Source organism: Oenanthe melanoleuca, chromosome 11, assembly GCF_029582105.1.
Source record: "Oenanthe melanoleuca isolate GR-GAL-2019-014 chromosome 11, OMel1.0, whole genome shotgun sequence".
In the NCBI taxonomy this organism is placed as follows: Eukaryota; Metazoa; Chordata; class Aves; order Passeriformes; family Muscicapidae; genus Oenanthe; species Oenanthe melanoleuca.
In genome coordinates, this window is record NC_079345.1 from 12,584,347 (window position 1) to 12,600,767 (window position 16,421).

General features: G+C 43.3%; 1 protein-coding gene across 5 annotated transcripts in view; it reads left to right on the forward strand.

The window, feature by feature from the left end:
* The window catches only part of ZNF423 (zinc finger protein 423), a 227,824-nt gene extending 211,717 nt beyond the window's left edge, over positions 1-16,107 (forward strand). For all 5 annotated transcript variants that reach the window (XM_056500807.1, XM_056500808.1, XM_056500809.1 and 2 more), the window contains one exon: positions 15,468-16,107. In XM_056500807.1, the coding sequence (XP_056356782.1) occupies positions 15,468-15,497 (30 nt within the window). In that variant the 3' untranslated portion in view covers positions 15,498-16,107. The remainder of the gene's footprint in view (positions 1-15,467) is intronic.
* Positions 16,108-16,421: the final 314 nt, after the last annotated feature.

The following is a 16,421-nucleotide window of genomic DNA, read 5'->3' on the forward strand; positions in this document are numbered from 1 at the left end:
GGGCCTGACATCCACAGAGGGTGATGTAAGAGCGACGGCTGTTCATGCTCACACACCTCTGTGTGGTTTGTCAGCCAGCACCTTCCTCCTTGCACACAGGCAGGAGTGTTTGCTGGGGCTGTTGGAACAGTAATGGAATCCAGACTGCATGGCCACCTCTGCTGCAACAAAGATGGTTCAGAGATCTTGAACTGCCCTGTGTGTGACATAGTGCCACAGTGTAGCATTTTCATCTAGAAAGATGCTTCTATATTGCTGCATCATTATCCTGTCTGAGGTCTCTTCAGAGAGAGGCAGAAAGATCTCTCACCTGAGATGAAGATATGTCTGTCACTGGAGCAGCATGGCCTGTAACAAAAACCCCTCCTTCCTTTCTTAAACATTAGGACCATTCTGTGGCAGGCCCTGGCTAGCAAAGTGCACACAACTTCACATTAACATGTGCAGAAAACCCAGCAGCCGTGCAGAGTGGAGGAAAAATACAAGGGAGCCAGGTGAAAGGCATCGTTTTAGTCATTAATGCACTTAAGCGCACCCAAGTGTCAACATGTGTGATCAAGTGTAAGGAGGCATGTCGTTCCAATGTGGCAGTGCTGGCACACAGACGGGCCTTCCTCCAGCAGAGATGGCACTGGGAGCTGCTGCTCAGGCTGCCCGGCTAAACCCGTCGATGCCTGTCATCTATGCCCTAGGGCAAGGGTCCAACCAACTTTTGCGCAGGCACCATGCCATCCCAACAGATGGGCAGGAGTGTAAGCCGCCAAGAGACAATGTATATGCATCAATTGTGTTTATTGAAAGCACAGTTCCTGGCTGGAAATGTTCAAATGTCTATTTATTTTGAGATAATATGCCTTTAGTTAATGGGTATGAAAACGCAGCTTAGCTTTGAATTAATTGCTTTATATACCTTACAAAATATAATGATATGAAAGTGCAAAATTTGCTGATTATGGGGAGATCTGTTAAAGGTCTGTCCTGACAAAGAGTCCCCCCTAAAATTGAATCAATGTGCCAAGGTGCTACTTGCCTCTAAGTACCAGAGGCCAATTTTTGTAGGTGCTGCACACAACTGTACAAATCTCTGCCTCAATACATAGTGATATGCAATGAGGCAGCCTTTTACACTGGCAGGTTTTCCTTTGCACACAGATGTATAAGCTCACCTTCCCTCTTAGTGGTGGAAAACATTTTTACTTTTTGAGGCAATGAAGGTGATAGATTAATCCAGACCAAAGCTAGAATAGTTTACACATCTCACTGAAGAGGTTTGTTTTCCATGTGGCAAAAAAAGAGGAAAATCATATAATATGCTTTTCTATTTGACAGCATTGCTGCCCACCAGAAAGGGTAAATTATGGAAGCATCCAGAGAGGAGTCTGTATGCACACATTAAAGGGTGTTCCCTTCCCATACTTGTTAGATTTATTCAATTAAGACTTGTTAGTGTTCTTGAAAGATGTGCTTTGAAGACCCTTCTGAATATACAATTTGATATTCATAAGGATCCAGGCATACTATATGTAAATAAATAAAGCAGGAATGTTGTACTTCCAGATACATTAATGTATTCTTGTCCTCTTAGAAGCAGAGCACAGGCTGTGTTAAACATCCATCCTGACCAAAAGGAGGAAGCACAGGAGAAGAAATGAGAAATGGATTTTCTTTCAGAAAGACCAGATTGCACTCTCTAGTCTGGCAATAACAATTACTAATGACATTTAGAGAGAAATTAAGGATGAGAAATGCAAGTTGGCATTTCAGCAGTGCCAGTCAGTAACATTGCATCAGAGCTCACAGGAGAGATGAGAAAAAGTTTAGGGATGGAAAATTAATTTTGTTATGTCAACAATTAACAAATACCTTTTCTTCATTCTTTACCACACTATCACAAATTACCACTGTGATAGTATTTAGCAGCTCCTCAGGTGAATGAAAAATTCAGCACTTTTAAATCCTTATTTCTGGAGTCAAAAGCACATGTTTATGTTTTTCTGTGTTTTGTTGAACAATGAATGATAGAAAGAGGTTCAGACTGACCAGGGAGGGAGAGCAGGAGCTCTTGGGTATGTATAGCAAGAAAATTCTGTGGATTCTCTCTGCGGATCTCTGTGGTTCTTTTAACCATGAATTAATTAAGTTTACCAGCACATTTTCTGAGGTTATTTTTTCCTGTTAACAAATTTGAAAGGCAAGGTTGAATAATATACCCCCTTCCATTCAGGACAATTTTGGAGGAGCCAGACATAAAGCCCTGGAAACCGCAGACCTTTTATTCCAAAGTCCTTCACATGTTCACAAGGTGACATCCCTGTCCCCACAGGAGGGTGGTAGGAAGCCCTGTTTCCTGCTGCTCTGTTCCCTGCTGTTCTGCTCCCTCTGCTCGAGCACAGGGGCCATAAGCTGTGGGGCCGTGAGCGTGGCCATGGCACAGCTGGCTGTGCAGGAGCAGTGTCCTCAGGGACAGCACAACCGGCTACTCCTGCTTGGCCCTGCCAGGCTGGGTAGCACATGCCTTCGTAAGCAGGGCAGAGTCCTTAAAATAGAAACAGAACTCTTGTGTAACATGTAGACAAATAATTTTTTTAATCTTGTTTTCTCTCTGAAATATCTTGTCAGAGATTTTTCTTTGCTGGTGAGAAGAGATCTCTGATCCAACCCCTTTGATTTATTTTCTGCTGCTGTAGTAGCTGCTGTGGAGCATAGTTTGGGGTCTGAGCACAGACTGCTCCTTTGCCTCCTGTAAGTGTCGCTAGCATCCAGAGGAACTGATTGTTTTTCAAAGGAAGAGGGATGGTGCACTGGAAAGAGCAGAGTGTAAGCATTATTTAAAGAAAATAGTGGAGCTTGATTAGCCTCAGTTTTAAAGAGCTCATCGAGAGTGCTGTACAGCATCCCTTTAAAAGTTCAGTCTCTTCGTTTGCTTGCAAAGACCAAAATGGGGATGCTTGTCCAGACATAACAGTATATGCCTGAGTGTTTTCACAAGAAATGTCTAGATCATTAAATATAATAGGTCTCAGCTGCAGTTTTGATCACTGAAGCATACACACAATTCATCACAGCAAATTAGGTACGTCTTTGTAACTTATCTTTCTGCAATTTGCTGGCACTTCTAGAGAGCTGAAACTTATATTGGATGTGCTGCAGAAGCCATTTCAGATAAAATATTCTGTGTTTATTGTTGGAGAACAAGGATTCCCTAATAACAAAAACATGGAGCAGTGTATGTTTCTGCTCGTGCATCTTGCAGAACCAGCAGTAGTACCAGTAGAGATCCCCAGCCACATTCATTATTTATATATTTCAGTGAATTTCTTGTCTGCAGTAAAAGAGATATAAGCTTCAACATCAGTCTGTGCCAAATTCTATGCTACAGCCCATTCAGAAACCTGAGGCAGCCGTGGTTCTCAATCATTACACAGCCCATTTATCTGATTGGAGTTTTGTCCTCTCTGCCTTGCTGAAACGTTGCATGTTCTTTAAAAGCTGAATTTGACCTTTGGAAAGAAAAGGCATTTGCTATTTTAATTTTAGGGTTTTTTTTTTAGAGAGAACCTGAACCTACTTAAATGGAAATTGGCACTGAAAAGCAGCAGAGTTATTGAAAAGCATTTACTTTGTTACTAGAAGAGAACAGACGCTAATGGACTCAAAAATTACATTTCAGTGGACTCATCAGTTTCAGTCACTAGTTAGTCTGTGAACAGATGGATATATTTGTAACAGTTAACATGAATTTATACCTTGTAATTTTACATTTGTCCTAAGAGCACTGCTATCTTAGCTGCTGCCTTGAAGGGTTTGGAGATGCATTTTGTTTTTCTGAAAAAAGATATGTTTGTTTCTAATTGCAGAGATTTCTTACATCATAGAAAGCACCTCGGCTTTCAGAAATGTGAATGATATATAGCTTCTGTGTAAGGAAAATGTTGTAAAAGAATCCCCAGTACAGCTGCTGCAGAAAAAATAAACATCTCAGCCTAAACCTAGATAAACCCCTGTGGACTGAGAAAATAATTTTCAATAACCAGATATTTTTAACTCTGTGTATGAAGGTAGCAATCACAGTCACCTGTATTTGCATCTAGGATCTGCCACAGTCTAATTGCTTGTCTCTTTCCACCCCCTTCCTCCTAAATTTTAAGGCTACTGGTTAACTGAGCAATGCATTAAGCACTCCATCTCCAAAACAGAAAGAAATACTGCCCTAGCCTCTACCATGTGGCATCTTTAGGTTTCAGGGATTTCGTTTAAATCTGAAATTTATGTCCAGGAGAAATAAATTATTAGATTGTAAAAGCAGCTGGGGAGGGAGTAAATATAGTCTCTTTTGTCCTCTATATCATTTCCCCAGGAAGATAATAAATGTGTGGCAAGCGTCTTGTGTTTCCTTGGTCATACAAATGTTGTGTGTGCGCTGTATTTCAGATGTGAAGCCTAGACTCCAGACAGGAAATCCTGGAGTGATACTGTACTGCTGTTGCCTACTGCTGTGGTGCTGGTGGAGGCCCCAGCACTTTTACTGCTAGAAGGAATTTGAAAAATAATTTCATGAAGAAATTTAAAAGGCTTTGTGTGTACCCCATATTTCCCGAGTAAGAGATTTAGGGTGTAATCCTAGGGTTTATCTCCTCAGCCAGTGAAAGGCAGCAGGAGCAGCAGCCCTGGCTGCTGGAGAGAGCTGAGCTCTGCCCTGTGACCCCATCCCAAGGGCCAGTTTTCCTGGGGGGTTTTAAAGACCATAAGAGAGACTCCTGTTAATTCCTCCCTGCCTTACCTGTTCTCATTCTTCTGTGAGGTCAGATACACGGAGCAAGCATGATTAGTGGCCAGGTAAAAAAAATGGTCTGAGAACAGCAAAAGGATAAGGAATTGTTAGAAAGTCAGTGGTCTACTTGCTTTTCTGCACCTGGCTGTGTGCGTAGGGCTGTCACTGTCTGCACCTCCATGCAGGAAGGCTGTCAGTATTCTCAGTCCAGCCCAACTCAGGGATCTGAAAACAAGCCTGCTGTTTGCTCCTTCTGTTGCTCCTTCCAGAGAAGTATATTCAACCATATATACTGTTGTTTGCCTAATTATACCCTGCTTTAACATCGTGTTTTGAGAGTAGTTTTATACCTCCCTTTGACCAGAGGAGAAAGGAAAAACAATTCAGAATACAGCTTTTTTTTATGTTGTGCCTGTTCTACTTATGCAAAATGAGAAGGAGATGGGAGTGTTTGGTGCAGGGCTGAATGCACATGTGCAATGACCTGACCTGGGCTGTGACCACCCGTAGATGGATTGTTCCCCTCATGTTTCATGTTAATGGAATAACTTATGAGATACTAAACTGTCTATCCTCAGTGAGGTGATGAGGCTTTGTTGGAAAAATCTAGATGATAGAGTGAGATGGTATGTGCTGATGGGATCAGTGTAGAGACAGCTCGTGGCTCTGTGCAAGGTCAGCTTGGGTTCAGCGAGGCTCTGTCACCCCAACTCTGCATGAGCCAGACCAGATTTGGCAGCAGCAGTCCTGAGCTTATCACTCAGCTGTGCGTGAGCTGATGCACTGCAGAGTTTGTGTGTCCTCTGTGCCACATCCTGGGCAGGCAGTATGGACACCCAGAGGTCACCTCTGTGCAGAGCCTGTCCCCTGAACCCCATTGCCTCAGCTTTGCACTGAGCAGGAGTGGCCAAAGCACTGCCCACACCATGCCAGCCCTAGGGGAGAGCTCCTGCCTGACCACCCAGCCTCCTCATTTGTTTCTGCTGCACAGTTAAACCTGAATAAATTGCCATGGGCATTGAGGTTTGGCTGTGTATGGCATATCTGTCATCTGTATGTTACATTATTGTGTCTCCAAAAGGAGCAGTGAGGTTGTTTAGAGCATATTTACTTCTGAAAAATGTGTCCTCCTTTGGGGCTGGCACATGCTCTTAGTCTTTGCACGAAATCAGGATTGTTTAAGACATGGCATCTTGCTGTTTAAAAGGCAGATTTTCTTGAGGCTGGTGACACTGCTGTAATGGAGTTGCAATGGCTGGAAAATCCCATTTAACCCAGTTGTTTTGCACACATACCACAGCAATGTTGCCTTGCTGTTTTGTCCTATGATGTCTTGGAGGAAACAGCTCATGTTGGTGATATTTTGGCCCCTCTTTTACTTACAGGAACAAATTTGGCATGACTCTTTCACACTTCTAGCTCCTCCAGGGTTAATTCCTTGTGGCAGTGGGCAGTGGGCTGAGCACAATCCTGTCTGCAGGTTTCTGCTCTGCTGGTGGCATCTACACTAATGGGGCAGCATGTAAAGCACGTCTGTAACTCTGGCCTTGCTATTTTATAGCAGAGCTACTTGCACTGGAGGATTTTTATTCCCCTTTTGAAATTAGAAACCAGCAATAACAACCATTATGTCCAAGGCAAGAGGTCACTGACCAGTCGTTTTGTCAGCCCGAGCAGTGTGTGGGTGCCACGTGACAGGAATATTTATCTGCCTCTAAGAAAAGTCTATCCATAACAAAAGGCAGTACAATTTGTCAGATCAGTATTCCATTAGAGAGAATTTCACTTTAGTTGCTGCTTCTTAAAGCAGCTGTGGCCCTGTTGCAGGTAGGTGCTGCTTGTGTCAAGTCTGGCTGTCCACACTCACTTGTTTGCCCAAGGAACTTGGTTCAGCTGCAACCCCCATGATTCAGTGGAGGAAGTTGCCTTAGTTATGAATGTGAGACCTGCCCCTGATAATGCTGGATAATGGTTTTTAATTAAAATTCATAGTTAAGGCAGAAACTGTTTTATACCTGTCCTTAATACTAGGAATACATACCTGGTGCAGGGAAAAAAGCAACAAAAAGTAATCAGATGGTGTTCAGTGATCCTTGCCACACCAGAAAACAGCAGAGCAAGTTTTAAGTTCAACTCTCAATTTCCTGGCTTTTGTCGATTTATATTCCTATGGAAACAGTCACTCAGTAAAGCTTTGCCCTATGCATTTTAACTTCTAAAGGTGGCACATAAAGTACTTCTCTTTTGCTCTAAGTATTTTTTGAAAAGATACTGTCCTGGTCCTATAATAAAGACCCTTAGGTGTTTAGAGAAGTCACAAAGTGTTCCATAATGATGACTCCAGCCCTCACAGAAATGAACAATTAACTGGCTTATGTGCTATGATTTACCTTAGATCAAGGAGAGATTAATGAGATAAGATTTGGATTTGTTTCTAAGAAATCAAAAATTCATGCTTTTGAGAGGAAAACCTAAGAAAGATTCCTGAAAAATGGTTTACCTCTTGAAAATAATTTTGAAATGTTGCTTCCCTGAGTAGGACCTGTAAGTAGATTGGAAACAGGTCAGCACTGGCATGTGCATTGGGGTTTTTGGTGTAGCACAGGCAAACGAGTTTCCCTGTGGGCAGGGGAGATGCTTTCTCTGATTACTGTGGCTTAGGTTTGAAAACAGACTGGAAGTGGCTGTTTGCATTCTTGAGGACAGCTTTGGAGGGTCAGTTCAAAGCTGGGCACAGGGCACAGAGCACAGGACATCTGTGCTGCTGCAGGCTGGGTTTGTGACACGTCATGGAGGTGCAGGGGTGGCCATGACCCGAATGTCCATGGGACCAGAAAAACATGGACTGACCAAGCCCAGGCAGAGCACTGTGCTGGGATCCTGCAAACCATTTCCTATTCTTGAGATCAGAAATGGCTCTGGAATCCAGTCAGAAAGTAACAGTGGGGCTGAGGAAGGAATGAAGGTATTCTAAAAATATTATGGTTTCATGTACTTCTGACAACAGTAATTAAATTTGTCCCTCTCACTTTAAATTTAGGAAGTGTAAGGCTCTTCCCTTGGCTTATTTTTGATCTTGTGCAAGGCGTACTAGAGACTAGAAGTTACAAGGATGCTGATAAATTTGCATTTCTGAGTGAAACTCTCAGGAGCGTGCAGTCCCCCAGGACAGGTATTATTAGCTCCCTGGTTTCATTGGGTGCCTCAGTGAATCACGGTGTGTTTACAGCTAGTTTCTCTAACAGAAGACTCTGGTTATCTCTTAATAATGTATTCCTCTGTGCTTTTTATTTCCAAAGTGCTGTGGTAAGGAAATTTTCCCAAAGGCTTCAGTTTGCTTTTGTGCTTCAGCATTTTACCCAGTGTTTTTGGAAGAAGTGTGTAGACTTTTCGGTGAGACATTTAACAGAATACAAAAGGCTATGACAGGCTTAAGCTGTGCTTGGAGTTCACTTGTAATAGGCTCAACTTGGTTTATTCTGAGTTTTAGAGAAGAATACAGATGGCAGATCTAGAAGAATTATTAGAGAATTATTTGTCTCAAGTGGAAAGGGGAAAGCATGTTAGGTGCGTTTTCAAAGTCTGATTAGGACTAAACAACCTGAATTAGAAGAAAAATTAAATTTATAAATAATCTAATAATTCTTAGCTGGTATGAGAAGAAGCTGGTACTGGGAAGAATAAGGTAATTTTCCAAAGCAGAATAACACAGAAACGCCCATCAGAATGCAAGGATCGGTGAAAGGGGAGCGGTGCAGTGCGGGGGCCGGCCCGGCGCACAACAAAGGCCGGCGGGGCTGGGCGGGCTCTGCAACCCGCCCCGGAGCCAGTGAGGAACAGAGGCAGCGTTCGGGCAGCCACGTGTGGAACGATCCCTTGTAAATGGTATAAACACTGACCCTTCCCTTGGATGCCAGGTGAAGCGCCAGGTGCTGCTCACCGGAGGAGCTGGGCAGGTTTTTGGGGTGACTTAGGGGGTCCCTTGGGTGAGCAGGAATGAGGGAGGCTGCTCATCCTCCCCAGCACTGAACCCCCAGGGGCAGCTCAGTCCTGGCACAGACGAGTGTTTGTGTGTCCCAGTACCACTGAAAGGTGCATTTACCCCTGGGGTAATCACGTGCAAGCATCAGAGTAACTCAGAAGCAGCTATTTCCATTGGAAACGGGCAACTTCGCTTTTCAGCAGACACCAAACCTCCAGGCATATTTTCTTAGACACTCAAAATGATTTTTTTTTTTTTCCTGGTTCAATAACTTGTAAAGGACAGCTTTCTACCTGCATTTGTTGAAGTGCCATCTCAAAGTGTGCTGACACAGGGACTGACTGACGTATGGCAAGTTATCAGATGCTCAGAGATGAAGGAAGCTGTAACACAGGCAGCCGCTGCCTTTCACAAAGGATGTGCCACCTTTCGTTTGCCTCTGCCTCCATTTCAAGGGACTCTTCAAATAAAGAAGGGACATGTGAACCTGTCTTGCCTGACAATTTTTTTTTTTATTGCATACCATGATAACTTGGAGTTCACTTGTTACAAGCATTTTATGTAGTGGGTGAAATACCAAGGGAAAGGAAAGAAGTAATACTGTGCTGCCTGAAAAACTATGATCTAAACATATAAATGTCACTGGGTAAGTTACCTGAAACAACTGGAAGGGCAATTAACACCTGGTTTTATGGGAAACATTGGTTACCCCTATCAGTTTTAATGAAGTGTATTAACTAAATTGTGTTCTGAGTATTCATTCAGCTCTGTTTATGGCACACTCTTGAGTACATTTACTGTTTGTCAGAAGTGCAAACTAGTGAACATATGAGGCTTTAAGACAGGCCATCTGTTAGTCTTAGACCCTTGGATAATTGTCAAACAGTTCTAAAAATAAGCACATACAAACTGCAAGGGGGTGCAAAGGTGATTTTTCTTTAGAGTCTGATAGCAAAGGGAAAGTAGCAACCAGAAATTAAAATTAAAAATAGTTTTATCCTATAAAGCAAATTTGCTCTCCTTTCTTTCTCACTTTCCTTTCCCACCCTCCTCCTTCAGTGTGCCTTTTTTTTTCTTAATTTTTTTTTTCTGCTTGCTCTTCTGGGTCATGACATCCCTTGAATGCCTCTCCAGTTTAGGATTAGAGCAGCACCAATTTAAGGCTCACAGCTTTCTGTAGAGAGCATAATCTCCAATGGCTAAAGCGAGGGTCATCTTGTGTCCTCTGCCTAAAGTAATCCCTTTATAAAGTCAAGGCATAAAGATTTTTATTCTTATAGATTGCTGTTAAAGGGAAGTAGTACCTGTGCACATACATGTGTGTGCTTATGGATATGTAATGAGCAATAACAGCTGAGAGATTTATTTTTGGACCAGTTTGAATTCAAAAGATGCAAAACAGTGAAAAAAGATTGCTGCAGATGGTATTTCGTAAATATTTAGACATTCCAGCTTCTGTTTGTAGCAATTTGGAGGTTTTGTTTTGTCTTTTTTTATATATATGTTCAAATGTGAGACAAACCTTTGCTTCAAGTTAATGCCTGAATCTGAGGTTTAGTTCTTGTCTGACAAGCTGTGCATGTTGGCAGTCAGTGGAAGCATCACTTCTCTTGTTTCCCAGCCCTGCTCTGTAAAGGGAAAAGGAGAGAGAATGGGGAGGAAGGGACACAGTCCAGTGGTCCCCAGCCATGACCCTGATCTCTGGGCCTGGAATGAGACAGTGCCTGAAGGGGTGATAGAAACCTGAACAGGGGTGGGGAAAGGCAGAAAGAAACTACTTGGACTCTTACCTGGGTCTGAAGGACCCTTCACACCCTGAGAAAAAATATTTGGATTAATAGGTCACCCACTGGATAATTACCAGTTAATTTTTCATGTTGGCTGATTGTCACATGAATATATTATCTCCATCATTATTATTGAAATTATTTGAGGAATGGTTTCTGTTCATTTCAATGGCATTTGGAAGGGGAGAGAGAGACAGGCTTTGTAGCCTTTCATCGGTGTCCCAGTCTCTCTGCAACACTGCAGAAGGCTTATGAATTTCACCTCAGTGTGATGGGTATCACCAGCCTTGTTAGGCCATTTCTTAACCTTTGTATAACATATGGATTTTAGGGGTATGTACATAGTGTATTTGTAAATAGCTGATAGAAAACGTCTAAATCCATAACAGATGCACAATGGCACTGTAGACTGGATGTGTTATGGCCCCAAACCATTATCACACCCCTCACAGTTGCATTTTATTTTTTTCACCTGCTCCTGTGTAGTACACCTGTGACTTGTTGGCAGTGAGTGTCGTTGCAGTGTGGGAGACTCCCAGCTTGACTGCCTGGCTTGGAGCTTCGCTCCATCATGTGCTGCTTTTTGTGTGTGTGTTTTTCTCTCAGTCTTTATATAGCTTGTAAGAGTTCTTCGAACTGTTGTAAGTGATCATCTTTCAAGCCTGATGTTTTCCTTCTTAACACAGAGCTCTGAAAATGGAGATTGTCATGCCAGTGTTTTCATAATCATACATGTAAAAAGCCAGAGAAATATTCATTGTGGATGTCCTGCACAAATGACTTGATCTGCATCCAGAGGGCAGGCAGGGGGTGTCTCCAGGGAAGAGCTGGAGAGCAATCAGTATCTACATGGACAATAATCAACCATTCTTTGAAATCTTTGTATTTCCTGCAAAACCCATCGCCCAGTTCCTTGATCATAGACACTTCCATAAATAGTTCATCTGGGGATTGTGCAGCCAGTAGAAAATTCCACTTAAACAATGCAAAAGCCCCAAGATTTGGGGTAGTTGCATTTTTCCTACTCATGTAGCTAATGGAATTGCTATCCATTTTGCATGATTATTAAGAAAATAAGAGATTTTCCAACCTTATCCTATAAATAAGCTGTGACTTACTTGATCTTGACAGGTGACTTAGTGCTGCTGTAGAGTTTTCCAGCTGCAATAATGTCTCAGAATGATGTATTCAGTGGGGTATCAGCTGTGAGCTGTGCCTAAACCAGGGGGTCTAACAGGAGCTGGGAAGAACCATTTTTCCTGTTCAGCTTCCAAATGATGTCGTGCCTCCTGCTGGCCCCAGACGGGCATGTGTATGGATGGCCTTGGAGCTGGTAGGCATGCACACACACACAGGAGTGTTCCTGGAGGGCCTGCATTTTTGTGGCTGCTCTGTTTTCCTCTGGAAACCACCATTAAGTTTTTTTTTTTTTTTTTTTTTTTAACTATAATTTCTGGAGTTGAAAAATCACACTCGAGCTGTTTTCAGCCACCACCCTCCTGCTGGAAAGGTGGGTGAAGTTTCCTTAGGCTGCTTAGGTAGCAACATTCCTCTAATATCATGTTTCAAAACACTTGCTTCCTTCTGGTGTTTATGATTTCCTTCTGCTGCCTGGAACAGCCCCGTGGCTCCATTGGGGTCAAAACTGTCCCTACTAAGGCACAGGGCATTTTTAATCATTGATTTTCAATTGCTCCAAAAGTCTGGTCAGCCAGGGGAATTTTCTGTGTCTGGGCACACAAAGAAGTGCCTGATAAAGTTATTTGAAAAGCCATGGGTCAAATACAGAAAACACACGTGTGAGAGAAAAGACAAGCCCTGAATGGCTCAGATGCTTTCTGACATCTGCAGAGCACAATTCCAATGAGCTGCAGATGCAAGGGGCACAGGGAGTAGAAGGAAGAAGATAAGAAATGACAATTGCCAGTAATAGGAGACAAGTTGCCAGACTATTCTTTGGAAGGCATGTTTTGAAACACCTTTTAGTAAGTGAGAAACCTATACGGATGGCAGAGGATGTTTTCATGGGACTTTCAAACACACACAGTGGTGGTTATGCAGCCTTCACCCAGTGTTCACCAGCACCTGGGTATGCAGGACTTGTGATTTGTGCCCATGGCCTGAGCAGGATCTCAGAAAGGCAGGGGAGGGATGCAGAGCACACAGGCTCTCATGTCCATATGCATTACAGACCTGTTTGTGAGGCCCTGTGTAAAACTACCTATTAACTGCATGGCTCTACCTATTAACTGCATGGTGCAGGCACTAGCCAGCTATTGATTGTCAGTAATGCATGCAAGGGGAATAAGTGGTACATTCCCAAGATACTAAGACAAAATCAAGATTTGCATATGAAAAATGTAATTTTTTTAACTCCTAGCCCTATGGCACAGCTGGTTTCTCAGCCCCTGCCTGACCCAGCTCTAAATGGCTGCAGTATTTGAGTACAATCTGTTTGTTCCTTTGACAAATTCTGATCCTAAACCTAGTGTATTCCTTGTATTGGGAATGTTCAGAACATGTTATTAGCTGATGTTGTAGGAGGGAGGGCTCACAATAAAAGCTTCATTATCAGATTTAGAGCCACATACCATTCCTTTATTGACCTGCCTGGTGTAATCAATGCAGCAGCCACACAAGTTTGAAATCATGTTCCCTGACTGTAGGCTGTGCGTCATGCATCCAGTGCTGATTGTGCATTATCTTTTAAATGACACTGCCTAACTAAGAATGGATTTGTCTACCACGAATAGCCCTTCTTTCGATTTGAAGATGGTAAACCTTTTGGGTTTTTTATTGATATTCAGGATGATCTAAAAATAGAACTGTAATGAAGTGCACAAGGAATGGCCATTGTTAAAATGCTGAGGAGTGTGTGTGTACAGAGGAGCCTGTGTATTCTTTCACATTTTCATGCTTCCCCAGCTAGGTTTAGTGGGCAAGCTTCTTGTCAGTGCTGCTATTGTGTATGCAGGGCTCCATCCATCCTCCTCCATGAAGTCATTGTTAGACTTGAGAATAACATCCAGCACTGCAAAGGTCATTCCTTCTTAAGGCCGGGAAAATTTCCATGCATATCAAAGGGAAAAGCCATTGAATTTTGTGTTTGGTGATGTTAAATTGTCTAAAAGCAAAGCAGTTCCAGCTGTCGAATCACGATTTTCTGATTTGTGGTTCTGCACATTCAGTGTCACAGGCAGGGGTGTGCTGAGAGGGCCGGTGCTGTGCTGAAGCAGTGGCTTTATGATTTTCCCAGCTGGAATTTCGTTGCGGAGGGATCCATCCGTGGCGCTGCCCCGGGGCCGCTGCCGGCCCGGCCGGCTCCCCGCAGAGCGCAGCCGGGAGCCCTGTGCTCGGTACCCGCTGCCCGCTGCTCTCCGCTGCTGCCCGGAGCCCGGAGCCCGGTGCCCGCTGCCCGGAGCCCGGTGCCCGCTGCCCGCAGCCTGGAGTCCGGTGCCCGCTGCTCTCTGTCCGCTTCCCACTGCCCGGTGCCCGCTGCCCGCAGCCTGGAGTCCGGTGCTCGGTGCCCAGTGCCCGCTGCCCGCTGCCCGCTGCCCGGCCGGCAGCTCCGGGACTTCGGCCGCGGTTCGGGAACTCAGCGGCGCTTCTGACCCCTGGCGGTGGCGGGCTGGGAGTGCACGGGCCACCAGCGCCTGCTCCTGCTGCAAACGGGGTCACCGCCACCGCGCCCCGCCGCCCTTCGGCTCTTTCCACGGGCCGTCTCCATCAGGGACACGGCATCTCTGCATAAAGCGGGGATTGCTCCTCATCACCATGGAGCTGTGAATAGTGTAGAAGGACCAGATGATCTATGAAAAGTTAAAATATCTTATTTTATTTTAAAGCTTCATCGCTGTAAATAAATAATTAGATTCAAAATTCATTTTGTGTTTAAAAACTTATTCTTCAAGCTGGCGGACTTGCCCGGCTCTGTTATTAGGCAGATGGAGACTAGGGAAATTGCCTAGGCTTGAAATAGCACAAATGAATTTTTATATTTGGGGATGCTGGGGACTCAGCTCAAGAAAACCTCATCATGAAGCACTTCTCTAGTTGCTCAAATAATTGGATAATCATACAAATAAAACTAAGCTTATGTGTAGGACTGGGGTTTCAGTCAGAACATAAAATGTAGGTGAATTGGTACTGCTCTAAAAATACGCTTCCGAGGTTGGCTCCACGATTTATTGGCTCCTATACAAAATGGCAAGACAGGTCAGCATCCTCTGATATGAGTTACTGTGATGACATTGAGGCTATTAAAAATCTACCAAAAGGAAAAAAGGGAACAAAAGAGACTCTAAACTGCTGAAAGAAATGTGTAGAGAAAAGTAGATTCTTTAAAGAGATTTAACTTCTGGGTTACATGTCCAGCCTTTTTTTCTGCTGGGAATATTACCCTGGTGCCTGAGCTGGCAGTTCAGCTGTTATTGCCGAAGTATTTCTTGGACTGAGAAGTGTGTGTCACAATCTGGTGTCTCTTGCTGCCAGTACTTGCACCCGGAACGAGTGAGAATAAAAGAGTAAAATATGGCAAGGGTTCCCTCACAAATCAGATTTTTATTTTTTTAATTGTTACAGTGAAGGGAATCCCTAAAGGCAGGTTTTTTTTGCCCATAAAGCTACCATTTTCTTTATATGTATTGAAAGGAGAGGAAAAAAAAAAAGGAAACCTTCATGACTATACTTGGCTTTTAGCATTTTTTTTTCGAAGTTCATGCCAGCATTAACAGATCTGTCAGAACAAAGCAAATATGTCATATTGGCAGCTGTTACTTATGAGTACTTTTTCTTTATTGCATTTTGTTTTGTAATAATTGAGAAGCTTTTATGTTGAGCTCTGCATAAACGGTACTGAGTGGGAGGGTATGGGCATGCTTTCTATTATTCTGCCCCTCATGCATGTCTCCTTTTTTCGTCTTTCCAGAACCACACATTGAGCCAGCACGCACAGTGAGCCACTGGCACTACAGGACACCTCTCTGCAGAAGACTTGACGGTGGCACAGTGGGGAGGACCATTTGAACATTACATCCAATCAAAGTGTCATTTGCAACCCAGATGTAAAACTCTAATGATTTGGCCATGAGGCGCTGCTATTATAAGCAGCTGGAAATGAATATTAATGGAAGAGATTAAAAGTATTCCATGCTCAGTATTTTTTATTGTCCTGCTTCAGCTAGTGTACTTTAGAGCTTCTGCTTCTGACTGAATTTATAGTGTTAGATAAATCTGCTTTGATGCTGTTGCCCTTTGTTGCTTCTTGTATTATATTGATAGTTAAAGATTAGGTGTGATTTTTTTCTTTTTTGTTAACTGCTTTTTAATTGCAATTTTAGGTAACTGTGCATTGTGATGTGATTGCTTGGCTATTGTCTGAATATTTCTTTTTAATTTTTTAATTAAAGACTAATGCTTTGATTGGATTTGCCAGTTCACCGGACAGTGATTAAAACTATGTAATGAATATAATCGGTTTCAGTGCAACTGGATGGTCTGCTTTATAAATGTGACTTAATCTGATTGCAATAACTAGTACAGTTCAATAAAGGGAATACATGAGCTTAGCATCAGAGCTTGTCTGTCTGTCAGTGCCCCCTGCATTGCTGCTGCTGCTGCTGGGGTGGCTGAATCTCAGTGATCGCTGACCTGATGGCACAGAGCACTCTGCAGCCCAGGAGGAGGGAAAGCAAAAGCCATGGTTCTGTGTCTGGCATTGTGTTTGCTTCTGGATGTACTTCCCTGGCTCCATGGTAGGTTGAGGTAAGGTAAGAACATGTACTATGAAAAGGTATTGCTAGCTTATAATACTTGTTAATATTGTAAATTCTTCTGCAAGAAAGAAGAATTACTGACCTATAGCTACCTTGATCATATCTCT